The sequence below is a fragment of the Geospiza fortis genome, unplaced genomic scaffold (genome assembly GCF_000277835.1).
Source record: "Geospiza fortis unplaced genomic scaffold, GeoFor_1.0 scaffold194, whole genome shotgun sequence".
NCBI lineage: Eukaryota > Metazoa > Chordata > Aves > Passeriformes > Thraupidae > Geospiza > Geospiza fortis.
This window is the reverse complement of record NW_005054322.1, coordinates 2576427-2600862: the sequence shown is the minus strand read 5'-3', so window position 1 is coordinate 2600862 and position 24436 is coordinate 2576427. Positions and strand designations below refer to the sequence as shown.

The window sequence follows — 24436 nt, the reverse complement described above, 5'->3', positions numbered from 1 at the left end:
CCCTATAAACAATTGCGTCTTATTTTTAATACAGAATAAAACCCCAAGAGTCTAAGAGCTGGTACTGCACAATTGCTGAATTAGCTGCACCAGTGCCTCCCTCCTTCTGACCTTTCACTGAAAATCATTGAAGTGAGGCCTGCAGGAGTTCTACTGTATCCAAAATGGGCTCCTAACAGAGGGTGAATCTCCTGTCACAGAACAATGCAGATAGGACAAATACTTAACATTCTTCTTGCTCCTGTCTTTGAAGAAGATGCTGATCATTAGACCAGTGAAATTCCTTCTCCTCTTGGGACTCAGCCAGGTCTCTCTGTCTTCAGATAGCTTTTTTCTTTTTCTTTTCTTTTTTCTTTTCCTTTAGTCAAGGTTAAAATATGCTGCAGCCTTACAGCATGTACTGCATGCTGGCTGGTGTGCCCCCAGAAACTTTCAGTAGCAGCAAGCAGGGACAGGGTTGATGCTGGCATTCACAATGAGCATGGCTTATCTTAAGTGATATTCAAAGAGTTGCAGCAATGCAGAAATCCTGTAAGCCCCAATAAAGTCAAAATCCTGTAAATACTTGCTGGTAATTCACAATAATATGCTAATAACTGGTGCTATCTGGCTCAATGGGACTACTCCTCACAGAGGGAGCTGTGTCAGACTACCAGAATATCTGCACTCAGGCTTTCCAGCAGCAGTTAGTTATGGATACAAAGAGAATAATAAAAGAATAAGGTATACATACTTCCCTGACGTGTCTTCCCAGTTTCCAGTAACTTCCTATGCCACTGGCACAGTACTTGACTTTTGGACTCCTATTATAGGAATGTTCTTCTATCTCCTGTGAAATTCAGCACACACATTTGTTGTCACGCGAGCAGGTACCAGGATTCCCTCCAAACAGGGGTCTCCACTATGATCATTTTATGCCATGGGCTCTACTTCACTTATATTTGCAGATTAGCCCGTTTAAGAGATTTCTCTGAAATAAAGGGCTTGTGTGAGGATAATGCAGTATATATATGACTACCAGCTTTTCCCATTTGCAGGAACCCACTCAGCAACGTACCACTGGCTCTGGTATAAGAAAACTGATGAATAGAAAACTGCCATGAATGCACATTGTAATGAGCACAGCTGCTGTTTAAAAAAGTAAAATGGCAAGTTATTTCTATATCCAGGGCTTGGTGAGCCATCACTCTTCATACCCTGCAGCCTGGCACAGGCACAGACCAAGAAAAGATAACGAGAGGCCTGCTCAATCTTTATCACAATTTTTCTTTTGCTTTCTTTTCCTTGGTCCTCACTCCCCCTTGCCTTCACTGGTAAAATCCTGGTCTCATTTCCTCAGACATGGATGCAGCAGAAATAACGTGGGTAGGAAGCATGTTTTCCTCTGCTAGATTACTGGCACCCAGGAGCCCACTCCAAAATTAATTCTCCAGCCAGTATCTCTCTTCCAGCCTCAGGAGTGGAAAAAGCCATGGAGACAGACATGAATCACAGGTGATGCCTCTAAACCTTTTTTTATCCTCCCTTCAATCTGATTCAAGGCAGGAGCAAAAAACCTCAGCACATTCCTGTAGTGGCAAATAATAACTAGAAAGCCTCTGGCATTTTTCAGAGAAAGACCTGAATATATTTTGCCAGGATGGTTGGTTGAACCCCACTGCAGCTCCATAACCCATCATTTCTGTACACAAAGCCTCAAAGCTGTTAAGGTCTTAGGAGAAGCAAAGAGGTAGGAAATGGGGGGTCTGGCTTATGATGTGAGCAGCAGCCAGGCTGCCCAGGACTTTGGCACATCTCCTCCCTGCGATGGGGAGGATTTGGTTTCCATAGCAGCAAAAGCGTGATTTCCCCCACTCTTCCTCTCCAGGACTTGTATTCCACAAATACATGGGAGTGATATTTCCCCCCAAGGCTTTCATTTTCCTGCTGCACGGTTTTGTCGTGCTCCAGCAGATCTGCCTGTTTCTGCCTTTTTCTGTCTTTTTCTGACACTGGTTTGGGGAGTGGGGGGGGCCATGGGGATGCCGTGCAAGCATCACTGTCACCTCCCTCTCCCTCTTAACGCCACTCCACAAAAGATGCAGTGTTCCCTGTCCCCAACTGACTCATCTTTGCTGAGGTCCCCCTTTTCCTTGCCTGTCTCCAGTGATCAGCTCACGCATGCCTGGCTTTCCATAACAGAGCAGAGCTGTGTGCAAGTGCCAGGCGCCCACACAAAGCTGGAGCGCTGCCTGCGGAGGAAATGTCAATACAGGAACACCAGGCTATTTACAAAACCCCTCTTTGTCGTGTGACAGAGATGCATGTATCTCTAAAACAGTCATACCTGCTGTTTTGATTTTACCCACATGAAGCATATGAAGACTCTTGTTTCTCCTGATGAAGAGGACTTTTTTCTTTCAGTACAAAAGAGAGGAAAACATGCTCAGAAATAGGATGGCATAACTGCAAACCACACTAAGTATTCTGGGGACTCGTAGGAGGATCTGAAAAGCAAAGCCAATTCATTTTTTGCAGCTGATCTGCCTTCAAAGCAAGTGCTCCTTTAGTTGTACACATTTGACATTTGTCTGCTTCAGGACCAAGGAACTTAGCTGCGTTCTTATTAGTATCACAAAATATTTTCTTCTTCAGTGTGGAGTCAATTCAGAGGAGAGGCCAAATTCTCCCTGATTTTAGCAGGCTTCCCAAGATATGGGTGCACTGTATGTTGGGCATGTGTGCTGGTGTTTCCTGTGCTCTAGAACCTCCCAACCCACATATCCAGGGCAAATGCACACCAGGGAGCCCTACTGAGAGCTGGGATGGGGGAGCTGGGGCTCAGCACTGGGCAGAAGCAATCCCCAGCTTTTAGATCACAGCTGGCACTGGTCCTGCCAACACAGAGGCTGCCAGGCTGAGCCTGTTTTTGGTGCAGGCTCACCATCTAGGGCAAAAACGTTGCAGAGCCCAGCACAGCTTGGTGCCTTGACCTCTCATGGAGCTCTCAGCCCATCCACCAGTGGGAAGTGCATGGCTTGGCATCCACCCACACTCAAATACTAGTCGGGACTATTCTCACTGCTCCCACCAGATTGTTCCCACGCTTTGGGCAAGTTAATGTCTCTTCATCTAGGAGAAAGAGGGTTCACTTATTGGCATAAATATGTTTTTTCACTACTCAGTTGTTATTAATAGTCACTAATGTTTCTAAGCACCTTGAAAGAAGTGGTTTCATCATTGCTTTATTGTTTTTAGTAATATCATTGGACTTATGTGGTGAAAGAGCCCCAAAGACTGCACTCAGGAATCAAGACCTCCTTGTGGAAAGTGATGCTGAGATAAATTTGACCACAAAATTCCCATTAATTTCCATATGTCACTGAATTCTCCAGTCATCTTGGAAGAGCCTTTTGCTGGAGAGCAACATCTGTTCTGGCTCAGAAAGATGGTAGTAAACATCATATCTTAACTAAAACTCTGTGTACAGTTTTGGGAGACATACTGGTACCTCCTAGGAAAAAAACCCAAACTTAATGGCTTTGCTCCCATGTGCTGACAAAAAATGCCTGTTACTGTCCTTGTTTTGGCAAATGCCAAGTCCCCATTTGTCAGAGTAAGAATGGAGTTTGGAGGAAAGGCAGCAAAAGCACTCTGACTCCTCTTGGCACAGTGTCCTTTGACTGAGAAAATTGCTTTACTTTTCACAACCACATTGGTAAGAAAGCCCCTCTGGATGAGCTTCCAGAGCTTGCAGATGTAGGTCACAGGTTTAGCATGGGATTTGTTAGGTACACTCTACTTTTGCTTCCACTGCACTTAAATATATCTCTAAATGTGTTTTTTTTTTTTAACCAGCACAATGCAGGGTCATCCTGATACACGAGCTATTACTTTATCAGTCAGGTTCACAAATTTACTATGATGCAAATATTTCTTATTCCTGGTTTCCCTTTCTTGCAGAACTGCAACAGGACTAGTGTAGCTATATTCTTATTCCAAATGAATAAAAGAGCTTCAAAAACCTGTTTTCAGCATTCAACCCTTATTTGGGTCCTGCAAGTTTCCAAATAAAGTAAAATTTATTATAAAATTTAAAGTAAAATGAGAACTCTGTTCTAAAACTTCTTTTGTTTGAATAAGACTGGAATGAAACTGGAAATTCCCCAAAGGGTGCACCAGCACACACAAATTATTAGAATATTTATTTTAGTTTAATTCATTCAATAAAAGGACCGTTGCAGAGACCTTCAAGATCTATCATGATATAGAAATAAAAATATTTGGAATATATAAGTGAGGATATGGGTTTCCCCAAGCATCTGTTGAAGCCTTCCATGGTTCCCACATCCCATCAAGTTCCTTGGGGGTCAAGCAGCCTGTGAGTTCTGGATGCCCACTGCCCAAACATCTCCACAGAAGATAAAATCTGGTCTTATCTAGATGCCATGTAGGTGCACAAACCTGAGCTAGGTAAACCTTTTGTAGTCAGTGTTGCAACCTGTGAGACCTAGATAGCATAGTATGAAAATGAATCACATCCAGTTTTTCTCTCCTGACTATAAAGGAGGTCTTGGTTGACTAAATCAAGTGCAAATATCAGTATTTCATCTGTCTGAAGTCAAAGAGTCAAAGAATGATTTAATGTAGTCTGGAGCTCTAAAGCCCTACTCAGAGCGGGGCTGACTTCAAAATTAGATCTGAAGCTGAAGTCGTTGTCTAGCTGAGATTTTAAATTTCCATGGCTGCAGATATCATTGCCTTGCTGAGTAATGACCTCACTGGGAAAGAAAAAGCCCTAACTTCTATGCAATCAGAATTTACCTTGACATAACTACTAACTACTCCTTTTTCCATCACTATGCAGCATGAGATCCTTTCACTCAGGGTTGGTGTGACTCACTTTCTCTAAAATCCTCCATTAAAGAGGGCTATTAGGGTGTGAGCAAATCCCATCCTTGGTTCCCCAGTCACGGGGCAACAATCGTGTCTGTGTATTCTTTCAAAACGGAGGAAACCCTAAAATGTTTCAGATTGAGGAGTGCGTGCTCAAATGCTAGGATTTCCCAGAAAAGCTTTTTTGTCCATCAGAATTTTTATACAGCACTAGTGCTGAAGTGGGAAGATTTATGCTAGGCCACTAACTTATTTTCTATTTTGGGTTCATCCTTCCTTTGATAGCTGATCTGGATTTACACCTCTTGGCATAATCTGATGTTGGTACAAACATGCATTTTGCTTTTGGAGCATGGCACAAAGGCTGCTCCACAATCCAGGCTATAAGTCTTTCCCTGTAGGTCTTTCAATCTATATAAAGCACAGCGTAGCTGAGTACAAAGCAGATAGAAGGAGCACATAGGTCACGACTGCATGACTGTGACTGTGCAATGGATCCTGTGAGTGTACTTTGATTGTAAGTTGCAGTCTGTTTTGATTAGTTACATTTCTTTTTTTTTTCTTTAGCAATGACCTGCTTGTAGTTTCAAAGAAAATTAATAAGCAAATCAAACCAATAAAAAATCCATCCTAATCTATTTCTGTTTCTGTTAAGTAACTTAGTATGATAATAGTGTAAGTCAGCCCTACAACTTAAATATAAAAAAGCTGATATTCATCAATTTCTGTTTTGTTATGGATGGTGTTGACATAAATGCTGACCACAATTAAGAGCTCATTCTGGAGCTGCTATGCTTTTGCTGAAAGCAAATGAATGATGGTATAGCCTCACTTTCAGGAATGTCTTGAATTGCAAAAATAAAAAATCAGAAGCTTAGTGATTTGTGTCCTTGGGAAAGCCTAGGCAGATCATTTAATAGATTTTTATTTTACAGAGAAAATAAGAGCTGCATAAATATGTAAATGAGCCATCCAAGAATGAGCAAGCAGGAGAAATATTATTGCTATTTGACTGGCTGGCATGATATATATGTATTAACAAAAACATGCTCAGAGTCATACATGGCTCTTGTGTGCATTTTTAAACACAGATGCATAGCTGAAAGTCTGTGCCTATGCATGCAAATAAGTGATAAAAATATGGATGGGAGCATATGCATTCAAATGAGTTGGCACCTCTATTCAAACAGCAGAGAAATCTGTATGTGTCATGATTTCCTCTAATTCCAAGAATCTTTCTTCCTGGACTTGCCTGCATGTTCTCAAGCACAAAACAATCTCTTCTGAGACACTGGAGACCTTCAACTTCATCACTATATTTCACATTTTCTGCCAATAATTCTGTGATCACAGTAAAAATATTTTCCATGTAAGACTTTCATATATTGATCCTACCACCATATTCTTTTGCAAAAGTATTCATGCTTGTTTTCATTCAGGAGTAATTTCTTCGTTAATCAGTATGGAGTAGGGTTTGGCCTCTTCTAAGATATCCTCCTACAGACTGATGAAACCATAGGTTTTCTGTGTCCAGCTCACAGATAATTCTTCAAAATCCAGCTCTAGTTCCCAGTGTGGTAGGCTTGAACAGTTCTGTTATCATCACCACTGGAAAATAGTATCATCTCAATTTATATCCAATATGATGAAAAAAATTAAATTTTAAGACTAGATAATGGAGAAAGAAGACTGCAATGCACATTGAACAAATAACAAGAGAGAGGCCATGGCAGGTTGGCAGATTGGCTTTTGGCTAATAATACTCCATCCTCCTCCCTTTTTTGTTTTGGAAGATGTTGTTTTTCTATAAAAAAAGCAAATTTTCCTCTCCCAACAATCTGGGATTGTTCACTTCAGTATTTAAACACACTCTCTTTGGCAGTGATTTTACAGTTCATATTCTTGTTTTCACAAGTTTTATCCATTTTTTGCAGGCACTTATTCTCTCATCATGAGGACTTTGAACTTGTGTCCATAAAACACACTTTCAGTTCCCAAGCAGCTATACCTGGGGGAAGGTAATTCACACTCCTCCAGCCAAAGGACTAATCAGATTAATCACAGCTGATCAGTAATTTAAAACTCAAACCACAACATCCACAAAATATTTGCTCATGATCAATCTTCAGAGCTGAACATTTTAAATCCCCTCTAACTCAAACCACACCTATGAAATCTGCAATCTGCAAACAAAAGTAAAAATGCTACAGCAATTTCAAATTGTTACCTCTGCTCTCTACAAAATAAATAAGAATTAAAATGCTGCTTCCCACAATGGACAAGGCAGGAAGCAGGAAACAGTTCAAATTTTACTGAGCTGGTTTGTAGAAACTGCATATTCAGAATTTGAGAATTCTACTATCCCTATCCTTAGAAAAGCATTCACTTTTGCATAGTGGGCCTTCTAACAGCATCCACAGCCAGTCTAAAACTCTGGTAGAGCATTACAGCATCCAAGGTAGACTTTTGAGAGGCATGAGGGTCACAAGCTTTTACAGCCCAGCACCAAAACCAATGCTGTCTCCCAAAGCTCATGAAAAGGTGCTGTTTTTTCATTGTAGATGCTGTGAATTTGGGGTGCTCTGTGACAAATGCAAACTGCTGCAGTTGCCCCCTAAACACATAGTAGGAAAAGCCATGGGATTTCCATTCTTTGGGCATCTCCTAGAAATCTCTCCTTCTCCTTCCTCAGATTTGAGACCCTCTGGTATGTGTCTCATGGCTCTGAAATTTTGGGATGGTGCTTTCAGGGCCTTGAAGTTTGACACAATACCTCTTGGTCTGTAGATCTGAAACATCTAGACCCTTCAGATCTTTGTGCATTGTCTGCAGAGTTGCTGAATCTGGTAGTGTCATTACCCAGGAAGAAGAATAAAACCACCATAAATACACAGATTACAAGTTTCTCCTTAATGTTTTCTTCTGAGAAGTGTGGAATATGTATTAAACTGACTGCTTAAAATCTTGAATCTACTACTACCAATTTGGCTAAGGTAGGCAGGATCAAGAATATCAGAAATGTCTATTGCTTCAAAACCAGTCTATTGCTATTCTCTATTGCTCAAGATGCTTGGTAACTTCATACTGCACAAGCTGGAGAAAAATATACAGCAGCTAGGGTACCAAAAAATCTACCTTGCCCATTCCACATGTTTCTATCAGAACCCAAGATAACTGGGTTATTTCTCTTCATGATCTACCTTTTCTCAGCACTGAAGCCTCGTCTGGAGTCTTAGGTGGCTGCCATGTAAGTAAGGAGTAGTTTCACAGTTTATGCCCCTTGTCCTCTCTGCCCTTCTAGGGCTGATCAGGAGATCAATCTGCCTTGTCCATTGTGAAATAACTTCTGCCACAGTAAATAGTACAGCTGAGATTAGAAATGTTAGCAATTATTCACACAGGAGAGTACTTGCCCCCTATACTCAAGATGTTCAGATGGGGCCTCATAGCAGCAGGGTGCCTGGACTTCTAAGCAATAAGTTTGGGATTTGTTCCATAACAAACAAGAAAAGATTCTTCAAAATTTAGACTCTCATCTCTTGAGGCAAACATACATTATGCCATTTATTCTTACAGCTCACTTTAGAGAAATATTATGATGGAAAATCTTCCAAGTCTGCTGAATTGGGCTGTTAGCCAAGCTGAGTGAAAAAGCAGCTTCTCTTCCATATTTTCAGTCCAGAAATACTGCTGCAGTGAGCAAGGGCAGATTTGCTCTTCATTGTGATTATTCTGGCTCCAGCAAGGTCCCAGAGTCCTGCATGTAGGTATCATTACAGTTATCATTATCTGACTCCCACAATTAACTGTGGTCCTCTCCCTGCCTGCATGGATTGGAAGCTTGTGAGTGCATGGTATGCCTGTAGCAGGGCTTGAATCAGGGATGAAGAAAAAGGAGAACTGGGATAAGTCCATAAGAATTCAATACTCCAGCCTTTCCGGGTTCTGGGGAAGAATCATGACCACACAAAGAAGACTCGATAGCTTTAGCAACTGTGGCAAAGAGCTGCAGACAGGAAGATGCTTGGCAGAACAACCCTCTGTTCAGACAATAAGGTCTCAGCAATAAGGGAGGCCACGTTTCCACATCGATAAATTCTTCTGGCACTAAATCTTTAATAGGCAGGTGTAGAAATGTCTTCATCATCATGATGCTGTCTTTTTCTTCCTCTTGTATCCAAGAGTGTCTCACATGGGTATCTGTTTCAGGCTAGCTGCATCCTAAATGAGATTTTTGTTCCCTGCTTCTGTTTGTGTATAACAGCCTCCAAGACTGCTGCAGAGCCAAGGAATGACTGGCTGCTTTTTCAGTCTCAGATATTGGCTCCATAGAAAGTGGTTCATCATTAGCCTGTGCACTCTTTAACTCATTTGCTAAAAGGAATGCTGCTGTATGCCTCTTTTCTCCTATAATTTATTGTAGTGGGCAAACAACCTCATTCTTTCCCTCTAGCCTCTGCCCAGTTTGCTAGGGATAAATGAGTACGTACAAAGGCATCCAGTCCTGATGTGAATATAATTCAAGGATGAATTTTCAGTATCACACAAATGGGTATTTTTTCTTCCTGCAAAAACTGTGAAATTATTTCCATATTGTTTTAGTTTCCTAGTATCAGCTTTCCAACCTCAGATACTTTAAAAAGTTGTTGCTTAAGTTATAAATGCTCTCCTACCATAAATTCTGTGTTAGCCTCAAAAATAACAACTATTTTTCACTTTCTGGGTTGAGCCTCCTTCGTGAAGATTGTTTCTGGGAACAATGCGATGAATTATGAGTTATAGCTGGGAAGCCTAAAAGAAATCCTAATTGAAGTGCAGGAGGTTATGACTCTTTTGGAAAATAGGGAAAAGAGGGAAACAAAGGTCATTCAATTAAGGCTGTTTCAAGCTTTTTTTTTTTTGTCAAAAAGCACCACTTTGAAAGTCTACCAGAATAAAACCAAGTCTCTGTGCAAAGTTCAAATGTCACTCTCTTTCTAAAACAGCATGTAAGTGAAAGCTGATTAACACCTAATTGACATTAATAAGGCAGAATCTGGAGAATTAAGAGCTGAAGGGTAATCTTAGGAAAGATTAATGGAGCTAAATGTTGTATATAAAACTTAGCTAAACATTTATTGAAGGGAATATAACAATCGACAATCTATGAAGGAAATATTTATTGAAGAAATAAGAGGACTGGTTCATGCAGATAAATATACATAAATAGTAAGTTGAGCTCTGTAGAAGACAGGTTCTTTTCAGCATAAATTGAGATTTCAATATTTGTCTTAATTTGCAATGGTACTTCTTCAGTTTTAAAGTTTATTTCAGATTACTCCTAATATTCAAAGCAGGAAATAAGAGCTGCTTCAAAAGTTGTATTGAAATCAGTCATCCTGAAGATGTTGAAACTAGCTTTGTCAAAATCTTTACCCTTTCTCCTAAAAGAACATTTTAGTTTCAGCAGTCCAACTTTCCCATTTTGTGGTGCCCGTATTTTCTAACAGACTTTTATATTAAATAGTAATGTAAACTAATGAAGAGGGGTCAGCTGAAGTTTGCACTTCCTAGCCAATATACACACAGTCAGACCCTTCTTAAGAAGCTATTATTAAAGGAAATTAGAGAAATATAATTGTACACAGGACGAGACTCTAAACCCCAAACTATGTCACTCTGATGAACACATCCACTAGATAAGGAGAGTGTACAATTACCTTTAACTTTCCCAGTCTCATTAAAAGCAAAAGATTGCTACTAACCTAGCTCCTAAAATGTTAAGTGAATGCAGGGTTGCTCAGGAGATTTTTCCCAAAAATATCTTACCATCATGGCACCATATTTTTGACCCAATGTCATTTATATCAGCAACATATACTTTAAACAAAAGCTACAACACAAACATCAGTATCAACTCTGCATCTGTGCTTCTGCCATGGCTAGCATGGAATTTCACGAGCCAGGATGTGTCAGTGCTGAGGGAACCCAGGGATCCAAGTTTCAGGGTAATTGAGGGGACTGAGGAAGATCTAAGTATCAAACACAGCAATAAACATCCACAAACATAAAGGAGCCTCTCTAAGGAGTTTCTTGATTGACTCACCTTTCATGTCCTGCAGCTTTTTATGGGGATGGTATAAAGAAGAAAGCAGAGAGTCAAAATAAAATCATCTGCATGACCCAGTTTTCTTTAATGATAGTTTTATGAAGCATTTACTAAAAGCACATATTAAAACCAACTGAAAGTGTTTGAGTCACCTGTCACAATTTTGTTTTTACAGCTGAGTTTTTTGTGATTCATTCTTGTGCAGGAAAATCAAGCTCGCATATTTCTAAGAAAGATAACCAAAGCAGAACAGAAATGTTTTCCTTTAGCTGCAACATATGCTTCAATATTGCTTTAGGATAGAGCTCAGTGCCTCAAAGAGAAATACTAAAGTATTTATTTCATACAGCTGTTGTTGGAAAAATCACTTTCAATTGAAACATCTAACCAGAACTATGATTCACTGCTTAAAAATATTGAAAAAAATTATACATCTTGAAATATAAGCATTGTTTTCAGGCTCCCTTATAAAATGCGTGTTCAGTTTTTTAGTAGGCTCACCCCTCATTTTTATGCTGCAATCTATTTATTTCAGATGTTTAGGCCTTTGCTCCATGTAGAAAGGGAAAGATCAAAACAAACACAGTAGTTAGTAGTTCTAAATTACATTTGCACAAGAAGATAGAAAATTAACCCTTAGATAAAATTAACTGTGTAAAGAACTCAGTCTAGTCACATATTGATTTTTGTCTCAGATCTCTTTTCAGTTGCAGGACTCAGATAGAAATCCATGCCATGTCCTTGCTCCCACGACTGTCAGAATTCAGGTTGCCCTGGAGACATGATGCTGCATTTGTAGAAGGATAAGAGAGAGAATTCAGTCCTGCTGTCCTTTGGAGACTATGCTCCCAAAATTCTTCTGTGGGTCTCCTCTCAGCCCTGAGAGCTTGCAGACAAAGACAGCCAAGTATTTGTAATGTGAGATGCTACTGTAAATTAAACACTTACTCATGAAAGATCAGAGGGATCACTTAAAAAAGCTAGCTTCCTATTTCTCTGCATGCCTTTGGGAAATACATAATCATGCTTTTTAGGAGCACCGCCACAGGCACTGTATATTTAAAGCAAGCACAACAGCAAAATCTCTGTGTCTTATAAAAAGGTGTTACATTGAATAATGATTAGTAGCATCCTGGATAAAAGAATATACTCAACCAGGACAGTTTTAAAATCCATATACATATCTATCCAAGTCATTAATCTGTAAGCACTGGATCATATCTGTTGGAAATGGAAAGTAGAACAAGTGAGCCTCACAGGCAGAGCTTGTTGTCAGTCTTTGGAGGTATGTAAATCCCTCAGCAGGTCAATACACTATTTCCTCTGTCACATATAGGATTTACTACTCCTGTCAGTGCACTGTCCTGTTAATATTGTTGCACAAGAGGCTGGACTTCAGGAAGGACTTGAGTACTCAGAGAACAAAAGCTTCACACACATGACATCGAGGCGCGTGCACACACGCGGCCCCTCTGGGCCTCCGCACAAATGAGTGCAGCTCATCTCCCTCTTTGCATTGCCCAGCAGCAAATTGAACATGGAGTGGAAATGAGGACAGCAGTGAAGGAATCTAGGAATACTGGCTTCTTTGCCATGTAAACTGAAAAGTGGTAGGTCTTTTGGAAATCTGTAAAACGGGAATGGTTTGGAGGATAGTGATAAAGACCCTGTGCTGAGAACAAGAAGTTTCACACTGCTGCTAAAAGACAAAAAAAAAAAAAAAAAAAAAAAAAAAAAAAAAAAAAAAAAGCACAAGCAAACAAAAGAAAGCAGCACTGGTGCTGCTCTGAGCAGAACGGCATCTGTGTCTTCCAATCCCCCGTGACAAGATTCACAGTCCTCACAGGATGATTGTGAATGGTACTGGACAGAAATGCAGCGATGCACAAGAGATATGCATGAGGAAAACAACACAAGCAAAGACGACCATTTTGCAAGTCCATGATACTGCTGGGGAAAGGAGATGCTTTCCTGTAATTGAATGCTTGTAATTTGAGAGGGATTACATACTTTCTGTGAGTCAAGATGTGCCCATATGTGTTGCTGAGTGTCCAGGCCCATGGCTTCTGAATTTGTAGCTAAAGCAAAGGCAACTTCAAATGCAAAACTGCCTTGCCTCCATCCTGTCTCCTCAAGTTGTCAGCAGAGAGAGACCAGCAGTCACTAAAGGAACTGACCTCTACAAATGCATTAAAAGCATTTTTCATCTAATTGCCTTAATAGTTTTTACCTTTGCTATACCTATGGCAATAAATGACATGGTTTGGATAAACATTTCACTAATTATCTCAGGCTTTGATCTATTCCTCTGAAGCTGCACACTGCTTCCCCAGGCAGACAGCGTTGCTAGAGATGCCCTCTTCTACTGGAGTAGTGAATAAAGCCTTTCTCAGACATGTTTCAGTACACTTAATTCAAGTATATAATGTAAATAAAGAGGCCCATACTGAGAATCTACAATAGTAACAAATGTTAATTGCACAGTAACAACTAGCAAAAACAATATTTAATGTGATCATGTCATGTGCTCTCCTCAGGGCACACCATTATCATAAATAATAATGTAATTTAATAACAATAATAGGGCAAATGCAGCTTATAAATTCAATGGATATTAGGTTAATAAATAGGATCTGATAATTATTTAGGTACAGCTGAACAATTTATGAAGCATTTTAAGAGCTTCTCTAGAGGTGGTGAATCAGGGGTGATGTGTTTGCCTCCTTCAGTGAGCAGCAAGAATGAAAAGTAAATAAACAGAGATGTGAAACAGCCTAGTCTCCTTCTTGTCATGCCTCTCCTCCAAACTATTGTTTTTAATACCAGGATTACAGTGCCTTTGTAGGAGGGACTTTTGAAAGAAGTAATGATTCAGAGCCTAGCCTGATTTGAGAGTGAACCTACAATATTTTCTTATAGGTCGTGGAGTTTCCCACCTCAGTCATCCATGTGCAAAAGACTGTTTCCTGTCTTGAAAGGTTTACAGTCTATGTAATTAATATAAAAGAAAAAAATAAAGAACAATTGTGGTAATGATTTGTCTTCCAAAAGGTGAAGCCTTTGGTGTTCCTGCTCATTCTGATATTTTCTCCAGCTTGCACACCCTTACCATGACATGTAAATGGTATTTTTCTAAACATAAAATCTCTATTGTAATCCTTGAGCAGGTAAGAACAAGACAGGGCTTACTCTCAGTATCAAGTTAATGTGACCTAATATACTGTTGAACATTTGAGCAGTGGTGAGTAGCATGACTGTGAGGTCTTTGTACTTACTGCAAGAATAAATGTATTAGTTTTAAGCCATCTTTGAGGTGAGATGGGATAACAGCAGGCACATGGGCCCCTATGATGCTTCAGCTGTCAAGTACCTTGCAGAACCAAGTAACTCAGCTGTTTTTGATGGCATACCCTTGATACACAAGGGAAAAGGGTTAGGTAAAGGATACTCAGCTTTGGCTGAGCTTCAGATGCAGGGACTGAAAGCCATGTAGTGCTACTGCCCCTATAGCTGCAAGGATACCTTACTCACCTCACTGCTATGTCAGTCAGTATCGATAAAGTGAAACAGAAATCAGGGCAAAGGGACAGAACTAAAAGGGGAAGGTAGGCTGTTGGGTTGGTGTTTTTAACTAGTGTAGCAAGATAAGCCTGTCAGTCTCCATATAATTATACTATCCTATTTTAGAACAAGTCGATAATACACGTAATACATACCATACACACCATTAGCTGGCATGCAGCAATGTGCTTGGCAACTCTAAACTGAGTAGTGAGAGTGCTGCCCCTGTTGGATCCTGAGACTCTGGTTTGAAGCCAGCTGAATGGTGAAAGCAATGGAGGAGTTTTAAAAAGGTAACTGAAGATTGTCAATGACTGCAGGGCTACAGCAGCAGCAGAATAATATTTCTGAAGAAGTAAGATAGTTGGCAGAAGCATATTTTTTTCATAGATGGTTACAGTCAGAGAACATAATCAGAGCCAGGCTCTTCTCTGAGAAATACCATTCACAGGTAAAAGGAAGTTTTTTAAAAAATATCTGTTCTTCCAGAAAACAAAGAAAGGTCTAATTCGGTCAGCTCTGAATCAAAATAAAAACAGATTATTCCTCAAGCACAGATATTAGAATAACTTGGCAGATGACTGTAGAGGCAAAAGAAGCAGCGCGTGCTGGGCAGTGCTTTGCAAACCGCATGGTTTGGACCCCCATACATCCATCTATCCATCCATCCGTGCCTCCGGGATGGAAGAGCAGCGCGAGCGAGCACTGACCTCTAGTGGGCAGAGCAGTCAGACCGGGGAAGGCTCGCAGAACCCAAAATAGAAAGTACGTCATGAGCGCCGCTGGCCCAAGGCTTGTGCTTGGCAGCTCTGCAAGCCGCAGTCAGCACAGCTTTACTGTTAGCAATCCCTCACTGCCTGCGTGTCAGAAGACATCACGTCTATTGTAAAATCTAGAGGCATTATTTTTATTGGCCAAAAGAAAACAGTGCACACTTAGAATTTGCTTAGTAAGACATGTAAGTCCAACTACTGGTCAGTAACATTAACTCAGGATAAATTCACGTAACTTTTTAGATATTTATTGAATAACTTGGCATTGTTGAGAGTGTGTCAGTGACTATCAAAGTACCACTGTTTAAAGAAAAAAATCCTAAGGAGACATGAATATATGCATCATAAATTAAGGGTTTTAGTCCTACTTTTCCTACAACCAAAAATTACAGAAGGGTGAGAGTTCATATACTTTCAATATCTGCTCCAAAGGAGCCTGCTTGCTTCTCACTGTCAAGTTATTTTCCATAGGAAAATTCTTGTAAGTATTTTGGAGTTCTTTAAACTAATCCAAAGGCGAAAATTAATCCCATGCACAAAATTTTTAAGGTTTCAGCTGAAACTATTCAAGTTGAGTGTCTCAAACAGGTAACATGCAACACTGGCTTCCCTTTCTGTATTAGCAATGTCATACTTAGCATCATTCAGCAGTCTCAACCAGAAGCTAATGAAGACTGGTGGTTTTTGGGTTTCTACCACCTTAAGACACCTTAAGACAGTGAGGTTTCTGAAAACATTTGGTCAAGGACGATCCATAAATTTGGAGCATGCGTCTGGGTCTTGCAGAAGGATTTTGCCACTGGTATGGGTTGTCCTTGTTACCTTTGCACCCTGTCTCACACAAGAACTGTTGTCCCCACACCACAGGTACTTATTCTTGCCTCAGAAGGGCAAGGGAAGGAACAAGCAGGAGAATCGCAAGACCCATGGATTCCCTACTACAAGTCTGTGAAAGAAAGGAGGAAAAACTTCTATGAGGAGAGCAGGATGCCAGACAATGCAGCAGACTTCTTATCTAAATGCTGTTCTAGAGTAAGAGATACTGTCTCAGTCTTTGATTGATATGAAGCCAATCTGTGTCCCAAAGTTAGTGCCATCACGAAAGTGAGAATAAAATTTATCAGGGTGGCATGCAGTACAGAAAGTGATGTTTTGGTTCTGGTCTGTGATAGAATCATCTTGGATGTTCTCAGGAAGAATCCCACCTCTCTCAAGAAGAATCCTGAAAAAAACAAAAGATAAACAGAAAATATTACTGTTTGTAAATCCTCACATTCCATAAGGCACTATCATTAAGGCAGAACCTCAAACACCAACTGAACAAACTGTGCCAATATTGTGATTGGGGCTTTCATTTGCTTTTTTTGTTTCTTTCTTCAGTATTAGACTAAAATAAGTACTTTCCTGCAACCTGCAAAGTCACATTAAATTTGAACTTTTGTCTGTAATCCATAGACTAACAATATGTAATGGTATAACAATAAAATAATCGCTGAAATCCAGCTAAAGTGAGCAAATACCATTCATTCAAAAGTATCCTTTCTTGATCTGGAAAGAACTAGAGAGTACTTTGTTGAGAACCTTCACCATATTAATGCTGAATAATACAGTATCAAAATAATTATTTGTAATAAATGTGGAATTAATCTTTTGTTCCCTCAGGAGGCTTACCTTGTTGCTCTTCTGATATCAATATAAGGATTTGCAGAGTCAAAAAGTCTCACACACTTTGGATCAATTCTGTGAAATTCTTTTGCTGATTCATGAGGAAGTCTATAGCAGCAAGGTCCCACAGATGGGCCCAGCACCACAAGGATATCTTTCATGTTACAGCCATATTCAGATACCATAGCATTCACTGTGGCCATAGACACTCCTAACAATGTGCCCTTCCATCCTGTGAGAGATGAGAGGTCGAAAAAAATTGGTATAAATTTTCTTTTTAATTTTCTAGCAGCTAAAAATAAATGCAATTATTAAAGGTATAAATTAGGAGATGCATTTACACCTAAAATTAAATAATTATATCTAATAATAAATTAGCTTAGAAAGACTTCCCCTTCCCCCCCATATTTCACATTAACAGCAATCAGTTTTCAAATATAATTTTGTGGAGATGGAAACTAGAGACAGGTGTTTAGATTAGAATTCCAGAGTTCTTTTTCCCCAGGTGTCCTGGTTTGGGCAATTAGAGCATACCTCATGGCTCCTCTGTGCTTGAAACATTTAAGTGGGGATACAACTGAAATATGTCAGACATATATTTTTATAATATAGTCAAAGTGTTTTAATGTTGTTTTTAGGGGGAACAAAACCCCAAAAAACAGGCTCAAGCTAGAGATATTTTTTGGAATAGACAGAAGCTAAGTTTGCACTTGGTCATTGTTTGGAACAGATAGAAGAAAGCCCAGCTTTGGGTTCTTGTATCTCATTTTGAGTCCCAGGAAATCTCTGCATTGTACAGGGAGTGCGATTCCTACCAGAATGAGCAGCACCACAGGCTCTTCTGACAGGATCAGCAAAGAGCACGGGTATGCAGTCAGCACCTGGAGCTGCCAGCGTGACACCCTTCTGATCCGTAACTATTCCATCATAGTCGTCAGGCTCTGTCTTTCCCATAATACACACAGCATTAGCGTGATCTACCTGTCAAAACAAAACCAGAATGTGGACAGTGATATAGCTGCAAAACAACCCAGATCTGACTAATACAAGGTTTTTTCTTTGACATGAAACACTCTTGTGCCCTAACTGATTATGCATGGAAATCAGGTCTCCCTTGTTCAAGTGCCATGAAGATGTATCAGTAGAAAGCCACTATAAAAGCAATGGTGTATTTTTCTTTTAGGAGAAGGTGCTCTGATCATTTATTAGATTATTCTACTTTGTGGTAAGTTAAATATTAGAACTGACTTGGAAGGATCAGTGCTGCTTCTCCATATTGTGACAAATGGCTGATAGTTTGGATGGCTATTCCCCCAGATAAACTGCCAGCATAAATGTTTTAATTGTCTTGCTTATCACAGGTTCTTGCTGACAAAGATAAGAATAATGCCTACAATTTAGCCAGTGACACATTAAGGAATATCTGAGCCATTTACTTGAATCCATTGTTTTATAAGATACCTTGACTCTGTGAAAAGCCTCTGGGTTAAATCCTGCAGCATTAGCTAGCCGGCGGAGATTTTCTTTAACAACAATCTGTGGGTCCCTGCGCTTGGAGCTGCTGAAGAGATTGCAGGAGCTTAGAGTTGGTATGTAGGAGATCCCACCTGTCCTTGTGGTGAACCCATGTAAGAAAATATCATCTGCCAAGGCAAGAAAACACAACAAACAATTACTTTCAAAACAAGATCAAACCAGCTATTACATGGGTTTATACTGAAGTGACCTGGAATCAGCCAATCAGGTAAAAGTATTGCTTTACCTTAGATTTAGCTGTGGTATTTAAATTTAAGGATTCCTAATTTCCTTCTTGCTCACAATCATGCCATAGCAGGGACACTAAGACATCAGGAATGTCTCAGGCTGCAGACCAGCAGAAACTCTTAAGCTGCCTTTCCAAATTATGATGATAACTCTTGAAGTGTACAATTCCCACACAGACAGGAGGAGATTTTATGGTCTGCCCTCCCTAAACACAGGACTGTCTTTTCTCAGATCATGTTCAGGCCTCAAACAGTCTTGCCAGACTTTTGCTGTATTTTTGTGGACACTTTCTCCTTTTATACACTATTATACACTATTACAACATCATATAGAGTTATTTGATGCCTGAAGTCATTTCCAAATCTTAGTCATTTTGCAACTCCCTGGAAGAAGTATGCTTGGTAAGTCTCTATAAAAACTGTTAGCTGGAGCTCTCTACCTGGGATCAGGGAAGATCTGAGGATGGTGAGCTCCCCTTTCAGGCTTGGCAGGCTTTCCAAGTACATCTGAATCTCATGTTGGATGAGTGCCATGTCCTGTGAAGGAAGCATTTGCCCTTCATGCTGATGTTCTGATATCTGCAGGCTTTCACTGTCAGGTGCCACCTGTAAATCCTCAAATTCAAACTGGTAGACTGCTGTAAAGAGATGGTTTATATATACTTTCATTAAGTCTTTTCTTAAGGTAGGAAGAATAACTTTAATGATGCTCAGGTCTTTTTCATCCAGTCTCTGTTTGACAGTGTACAAAGCAGCAGCTGTAGTCTGAGCACATACCACCTCCAGTCTTCTCTTCAGACTCTGAAAACCTCTCAGAGCTGGAAGCAAGGACTCTTGTTCACCTTTCCTTTCACTCCCCTGCCTCTGGCAACACATGACATAAACAAACGGAGCATGGCTGGAAGAGCATTTCTCAATAGCTTCCAGAGTGTTGTGTAGTAATCCTTGGAGGTTGCTCTGCAAGTTGGCTGTGAGGCTGAACAGATCTATCAGTACTGCTTCCACCATATTCCAGGATATTTAAAGGTTTCTCCAGCTGCCAAGTAGTAACAATCATGAAAAACAAACAAAAAGTCAAGAATAGCACTGTTAGTCTGAACACAGAATCATGTCACAGCATTTAATTCAGTGATACTGTGTAGAGAAGGTACATAGCAGTTAATTACTGACTTAGGCTTTCCCAGGTGCATCAAAAGAAATTCCCAATTCCAACAAAAGAAATGGGAATAATTATGTATTTATTTAAGCATTTAGGTATTTCCCTACCACCCCACGTACTTCAGGTCTTTCCCAGGTCAGGGATGATGAAAGGTTGGTACATAAGATTAGATTTATTGAATCAATTAACCCTCATTAGCCTAATGGACCTTCATGCATGATTCATGAGCTGTCCTCCAGCATCCATGATGCAAACAAATACAGAGGTCCATTAGCTTCCTGGGACTGGAGGAGTGTCTGCAACAATTTCTTTGGAGGTGTTTAACATACTTATGTCTGAGGTGGAGCTCATGTCTGCAACCCCTCCTGGCAGTAGGATGCTGAGCTGTGAGAGCAATGACATTTTTCCCCACAGGCCTTCACAAGACCTTTTGTACTTCTCCCTTCTGCATTTCCAAAAGCATTAACTTGCTAATTTCTGAATTTTGTGGGAGGGAGCACGAGACCAGGATAGTTCTTCTTTTCAGCATGCACAAGAACCCAGTAGTGGTTACTGAAACTTTACCTAGTAATAGAAGAAGTACTTAGAACTATATTAAAGCAGGAGAATACGGTGCACAACTTCTTACCTTGGCTTTTTCACTCTGCTAGCTGCACTCTGCAGCTGAAATCAAGATGTGTTAAGCTTATCCAATATCATCCTATCATTCACATTTTCTTTTGTGGTCCATGGTGTAACTCCAGTTTTGGTGGTTAGTTTTTTCCCTTTTCTGAACTTTGCTGATCCAAGTCCAGATAGGCCTACCTGTGGAAACTTGTCAATCCATCTTTTCCTCTCTCTGTTGCTATGAGGGGCTATATTACATATCCTCTCAGAAGTGTCTTACTTTCTTTTCTCTCTCTCTCTGATAATCTTTCTGTTTCCAGTGCAGGCATCCAGAGATCTGGAACAAAAGGCTAGATCCCTCTGCTTTGGGAACCTTGAAGACACCTATTTAGATTTCATGACTAAGCACTGTGCTTGATCAAGGAGAAATATATGCACCTTTACCAACAGTTGTAAGACCCCATAATAATTCAGAGTATTCTTTAACACCATCTTTTTTTTTTTTTTGCACAGCAATAAATTGTGCATGAATATTAATTTACTTGTAGGAAAATTCATATCTTTGCAGGAACAAAGAACTTGACAATCTTTTAAGTCTTTGAAATCAATGCTCCGCTACCAGAGCTAATTAACGCCTGACACAATTTTCCTGCCCCAAGACCTCATTCTCCTGTAACCATATGAATGTTCTGGCTTCACATCACTTCATTATCCTGCAAAAATACTACTTCCATGTGTACTTGAGGCCTATCATTATGGTAGATGTGATGTACTCCTTGGCATTTTATGTTTGTCTGTGGATTCCCCGAGTTTCTCCACTGAAATGAGAGGTCAAAGACCTTTGTGGTTTTAAAAGATGGCTTATTTAGAGAAGGTTTTACAGAAAACATTCTGTATTTTCTTCATTGTTCTTTCCCCCAGACTGGAAGAAAAATAATCCTGACTGAAAATTATGTTTTCCTTTCTGCGAATTGAACACTTACAAAGATTAATTGGCAACTATCAAAACAGGTGAGCTGAAAATATCAAAATGTGACAGCAAATAAAAGCAACTGCCAGGGAATTCATGACTCCTGATTTTGCTCAGAGTATTATTTACACACAGCTGATAATGGATTTTAGAGCAAAGAGCTTGCTAAGAAAACAGTGCTGAAACAGACTCGTGCCAAAGACCATGACTTGGGAAATAAGAGTATTTCCTTCCCTACCCTGACACTCTCTGTGGGAGGCCTGTCTGAGTGTGACACAATCCCAGCCAAAGTACAGCAAATAGTCCCAGGAAAGACAGCACAACAGAGGGGTGTAGTGCAAAACGAGATTATTGCTCCACTTCAAATATGTCAGTAGTGGAAGGTAAGTAGAGCTCATTGCTGTTCTTGTACTTGCCCAGGAAAATACCACCAGAGAGAGGGTGGAAGGAAAGTGTTTGATTGCATACATTGTTATTAAGTTGTGTATGCATAGCAAAGACTCCATAGAGGCAATTATTGGGATGTACACATAGGAACAATGGGGCTGATTCATCCTCATATCCTTCCAGCTTTGCATCACAGAGTCCTAGTGAGGACAGTGGTGTCAGAATAAATTTGCTTACAATCATAGCAAAACTGATTTTTTTCTAAGTCACTCCAAAAAACCACCCTTCTCAAAATACATGCTTGCCTAGCACAGCAACGTTTTAGGTTATGGGAGATGTATTTATGGTTATTCAGGTTTTAATTAACATGATCTACAGTCCCAGTGTTCCATCGAAGCCACATCCAAAACAGTAAGTACATTTATTAAGGAGTTGATAATTTTGGTATGCAATTCATGACAAACACTTGCACAAACTTGAAGCCAAGGCCACCCATTAGCTATTTTCTCACTTCCTGAAACTGACAGTACAAACATTTGGAGGTTATGAGAATTTCTTGCACAGATATCAAAAAAGTAGGTCAAAGAAAATGATAAATAACAATATGAGAGGTGAGGAAGGTAACAAGAGGAAAAAAGTAGAAAAGCAAAATGAATACAGAAAAAAAAAAGAAGGAAATAAAACCAGGCTGCAGAGAAGAGACAGTCCAGGGTGGAAGAGAGATGCAAAAAAGCAATTTTCAAGAACCCCAGAAATCTAATTCTGAAAGTGCACTGTTGACCAAGAAAAGATTGCTAACAATTTCCTGCATCTTTGAATCCTGCTGGTCATCTTATATTAGTAGAGAAACTGAGAGAACAGACATAATTTTTCAAAAATTAAAATAGCAGGAGATATTTAACATCTGCCAGAGAGAGATGCCCTGAGAAAGAAAACAGGTCATTGAAGAGGCCCAAATCAACAGAGATAATAGCACGTGTGTAAAATTTCAACATGAGCAAACATAAAAAAGAAAATCCAAAAACTAGGGGGGGGGGGGGAAAGAAATACATTTAAGCCTCTTAAACTGGATTAAAATAAAACATTCTTCTTCTTTTAACCTAGTTTATTTTAGGCAAGGTTGAAGAAACAGAAATCAGCACATACAATGAAAATACTGAAGCACATGCAGTTTTCATAAACACAGGAGTTTACTTACACAAGTGGACAATCCTATTGCATTCTGAAAGGTACCATCGGATAAAATACACAGACATTTCCAGCTTTATATATTGCACTTCTTTTAGTCTCGGAGCTGATTTGCACAAGCTGGAAATTCCTACGCTACGTAAAGGAACCTGTATTTCTTCTTTTTGATGGGACCCTGCTTTGCTGCTGGCTACACCGGAAAGAACAAACTGTACTGCAAGGCACCAGCACGATGAACCAGTGCCCGGGGAGCGCCGAAGGCGGAAGCGGCGTTAACCCTGCTGTGATCACACCTTCTGCTGCACCGGCTTTGCACAACCAAAAACCAGCTCCCAAGCGCACGGCACAGCCAAACAGGACAACCCCACAAAGAAGTTAAAGGAAAACTTGTGCAGAGCGAAGGAGTTTCCTTTTCTGAGCTGTAGCTGCGTGTTTCACTGAAGAATTTGGCAGCCAGCGACGAAGAAGTGTAATCTGGATCTAGACAGAGAGGTTACACAATGTCAGTTTTTGGGGCCACAGGTCCCAAATGAAGATGGCAATTTCTCCTTGCAGCAGTTGGGAATTTCACACAGCTAAGTGAAGAAGTCTTAATCCTTTGACAGGATAATGCAAAGGTTAAAAGGTTAGCAAGGAAACAAGGGATTGAGATCCGGCTTTGTGCAAGAATCAAAGATAGTAAATACATTTCCTCAGTTGTGTTAAAATCATAGTCATGACTGTTAAGTAATGGCAATGGAAGAAAGGGGCAAGAAAAAAAGGACAGTCATTTTTAATGGACAGAGGAATTAATAAAGTCTGATTTCTCCTGATCCTCCTTTCCCTGCAAACACAGTAAACCTACATTTCTGCCAGGTCCAAAACACACATGGTGAGTGCTCTGCGATTTCGTCTCCTGCTATTTTGTTCAGCATGTGCTGGACAGAGGGATGAGAGCTGAATCCTGGTTCTGCTTCCTGAAGGGGACTGATGATGCAATCTTGTCCCTCCTTACCCAGACATCTCTTTTCCTGAAGTTTGCAAAAATCGGTCATTTCTAAGGCTTTCCACCCCACTGCCAAATGTGACTGAGCTAGATCATTAAAAATTAACAGGGGAACTGCCTGGTGGAGAGAAACCAATACAATAATTTTCTTTCCTTCAGGCAGACTAAGGAAGTAAAACTAATTACTGGTGTTATTTTTGGTGCAGAATGCTGAGAAGGAAAAGGTCAGAAAATATTCAGGGTACAAAACAATATTGAAAAATGACAAATGAATGAAATATTATATTTAGCTTATGGCACTTCAGAAAAGGGATTAAATAAATAGGTCATACGCAGAGATGAGCTATTAGTTTATAAAATAGTTGTTACAAATATATAAATATAAGTATAGTATATAAGTATTTTTATATTTATTT

The 24436-nt window shown here is 39.9% G+C and overlaps 1 protein-coding gene across 1 annotated transcript; it reads right to left on the bottom strand.

Moving 5' to 3' along the window:
• Positions 1-15955: 15955 nt before the first annotated feature.
• LACC1 (laccase domain containing 1) lies at positions 15956-23122 on the bottom strand. Its single transcript, XM_005420753.2, has 6 exons — positions 23046-23122; positions 19166-19761; positions 18424-18605; positions 17778-17943; positions 16969-17194; positions 15956-16519 (listed from the first exon to the last, which is right to left on the bottom strand). The coding sequence occupies exons 2-6, from the start codon at positions 19731-19733 to the stop codon at positions 16345-16347; spliced, it is 1317 nt and encodes a 438-aa protein (XP_005420810.1). The 5' UTR covers positions 19734-19761; positions 23046-23122; the 3' UTR covers positions 15956-16344.
• Between the last annotated feature and the right edge of the window lie 1314 nt (positions 23123-24436).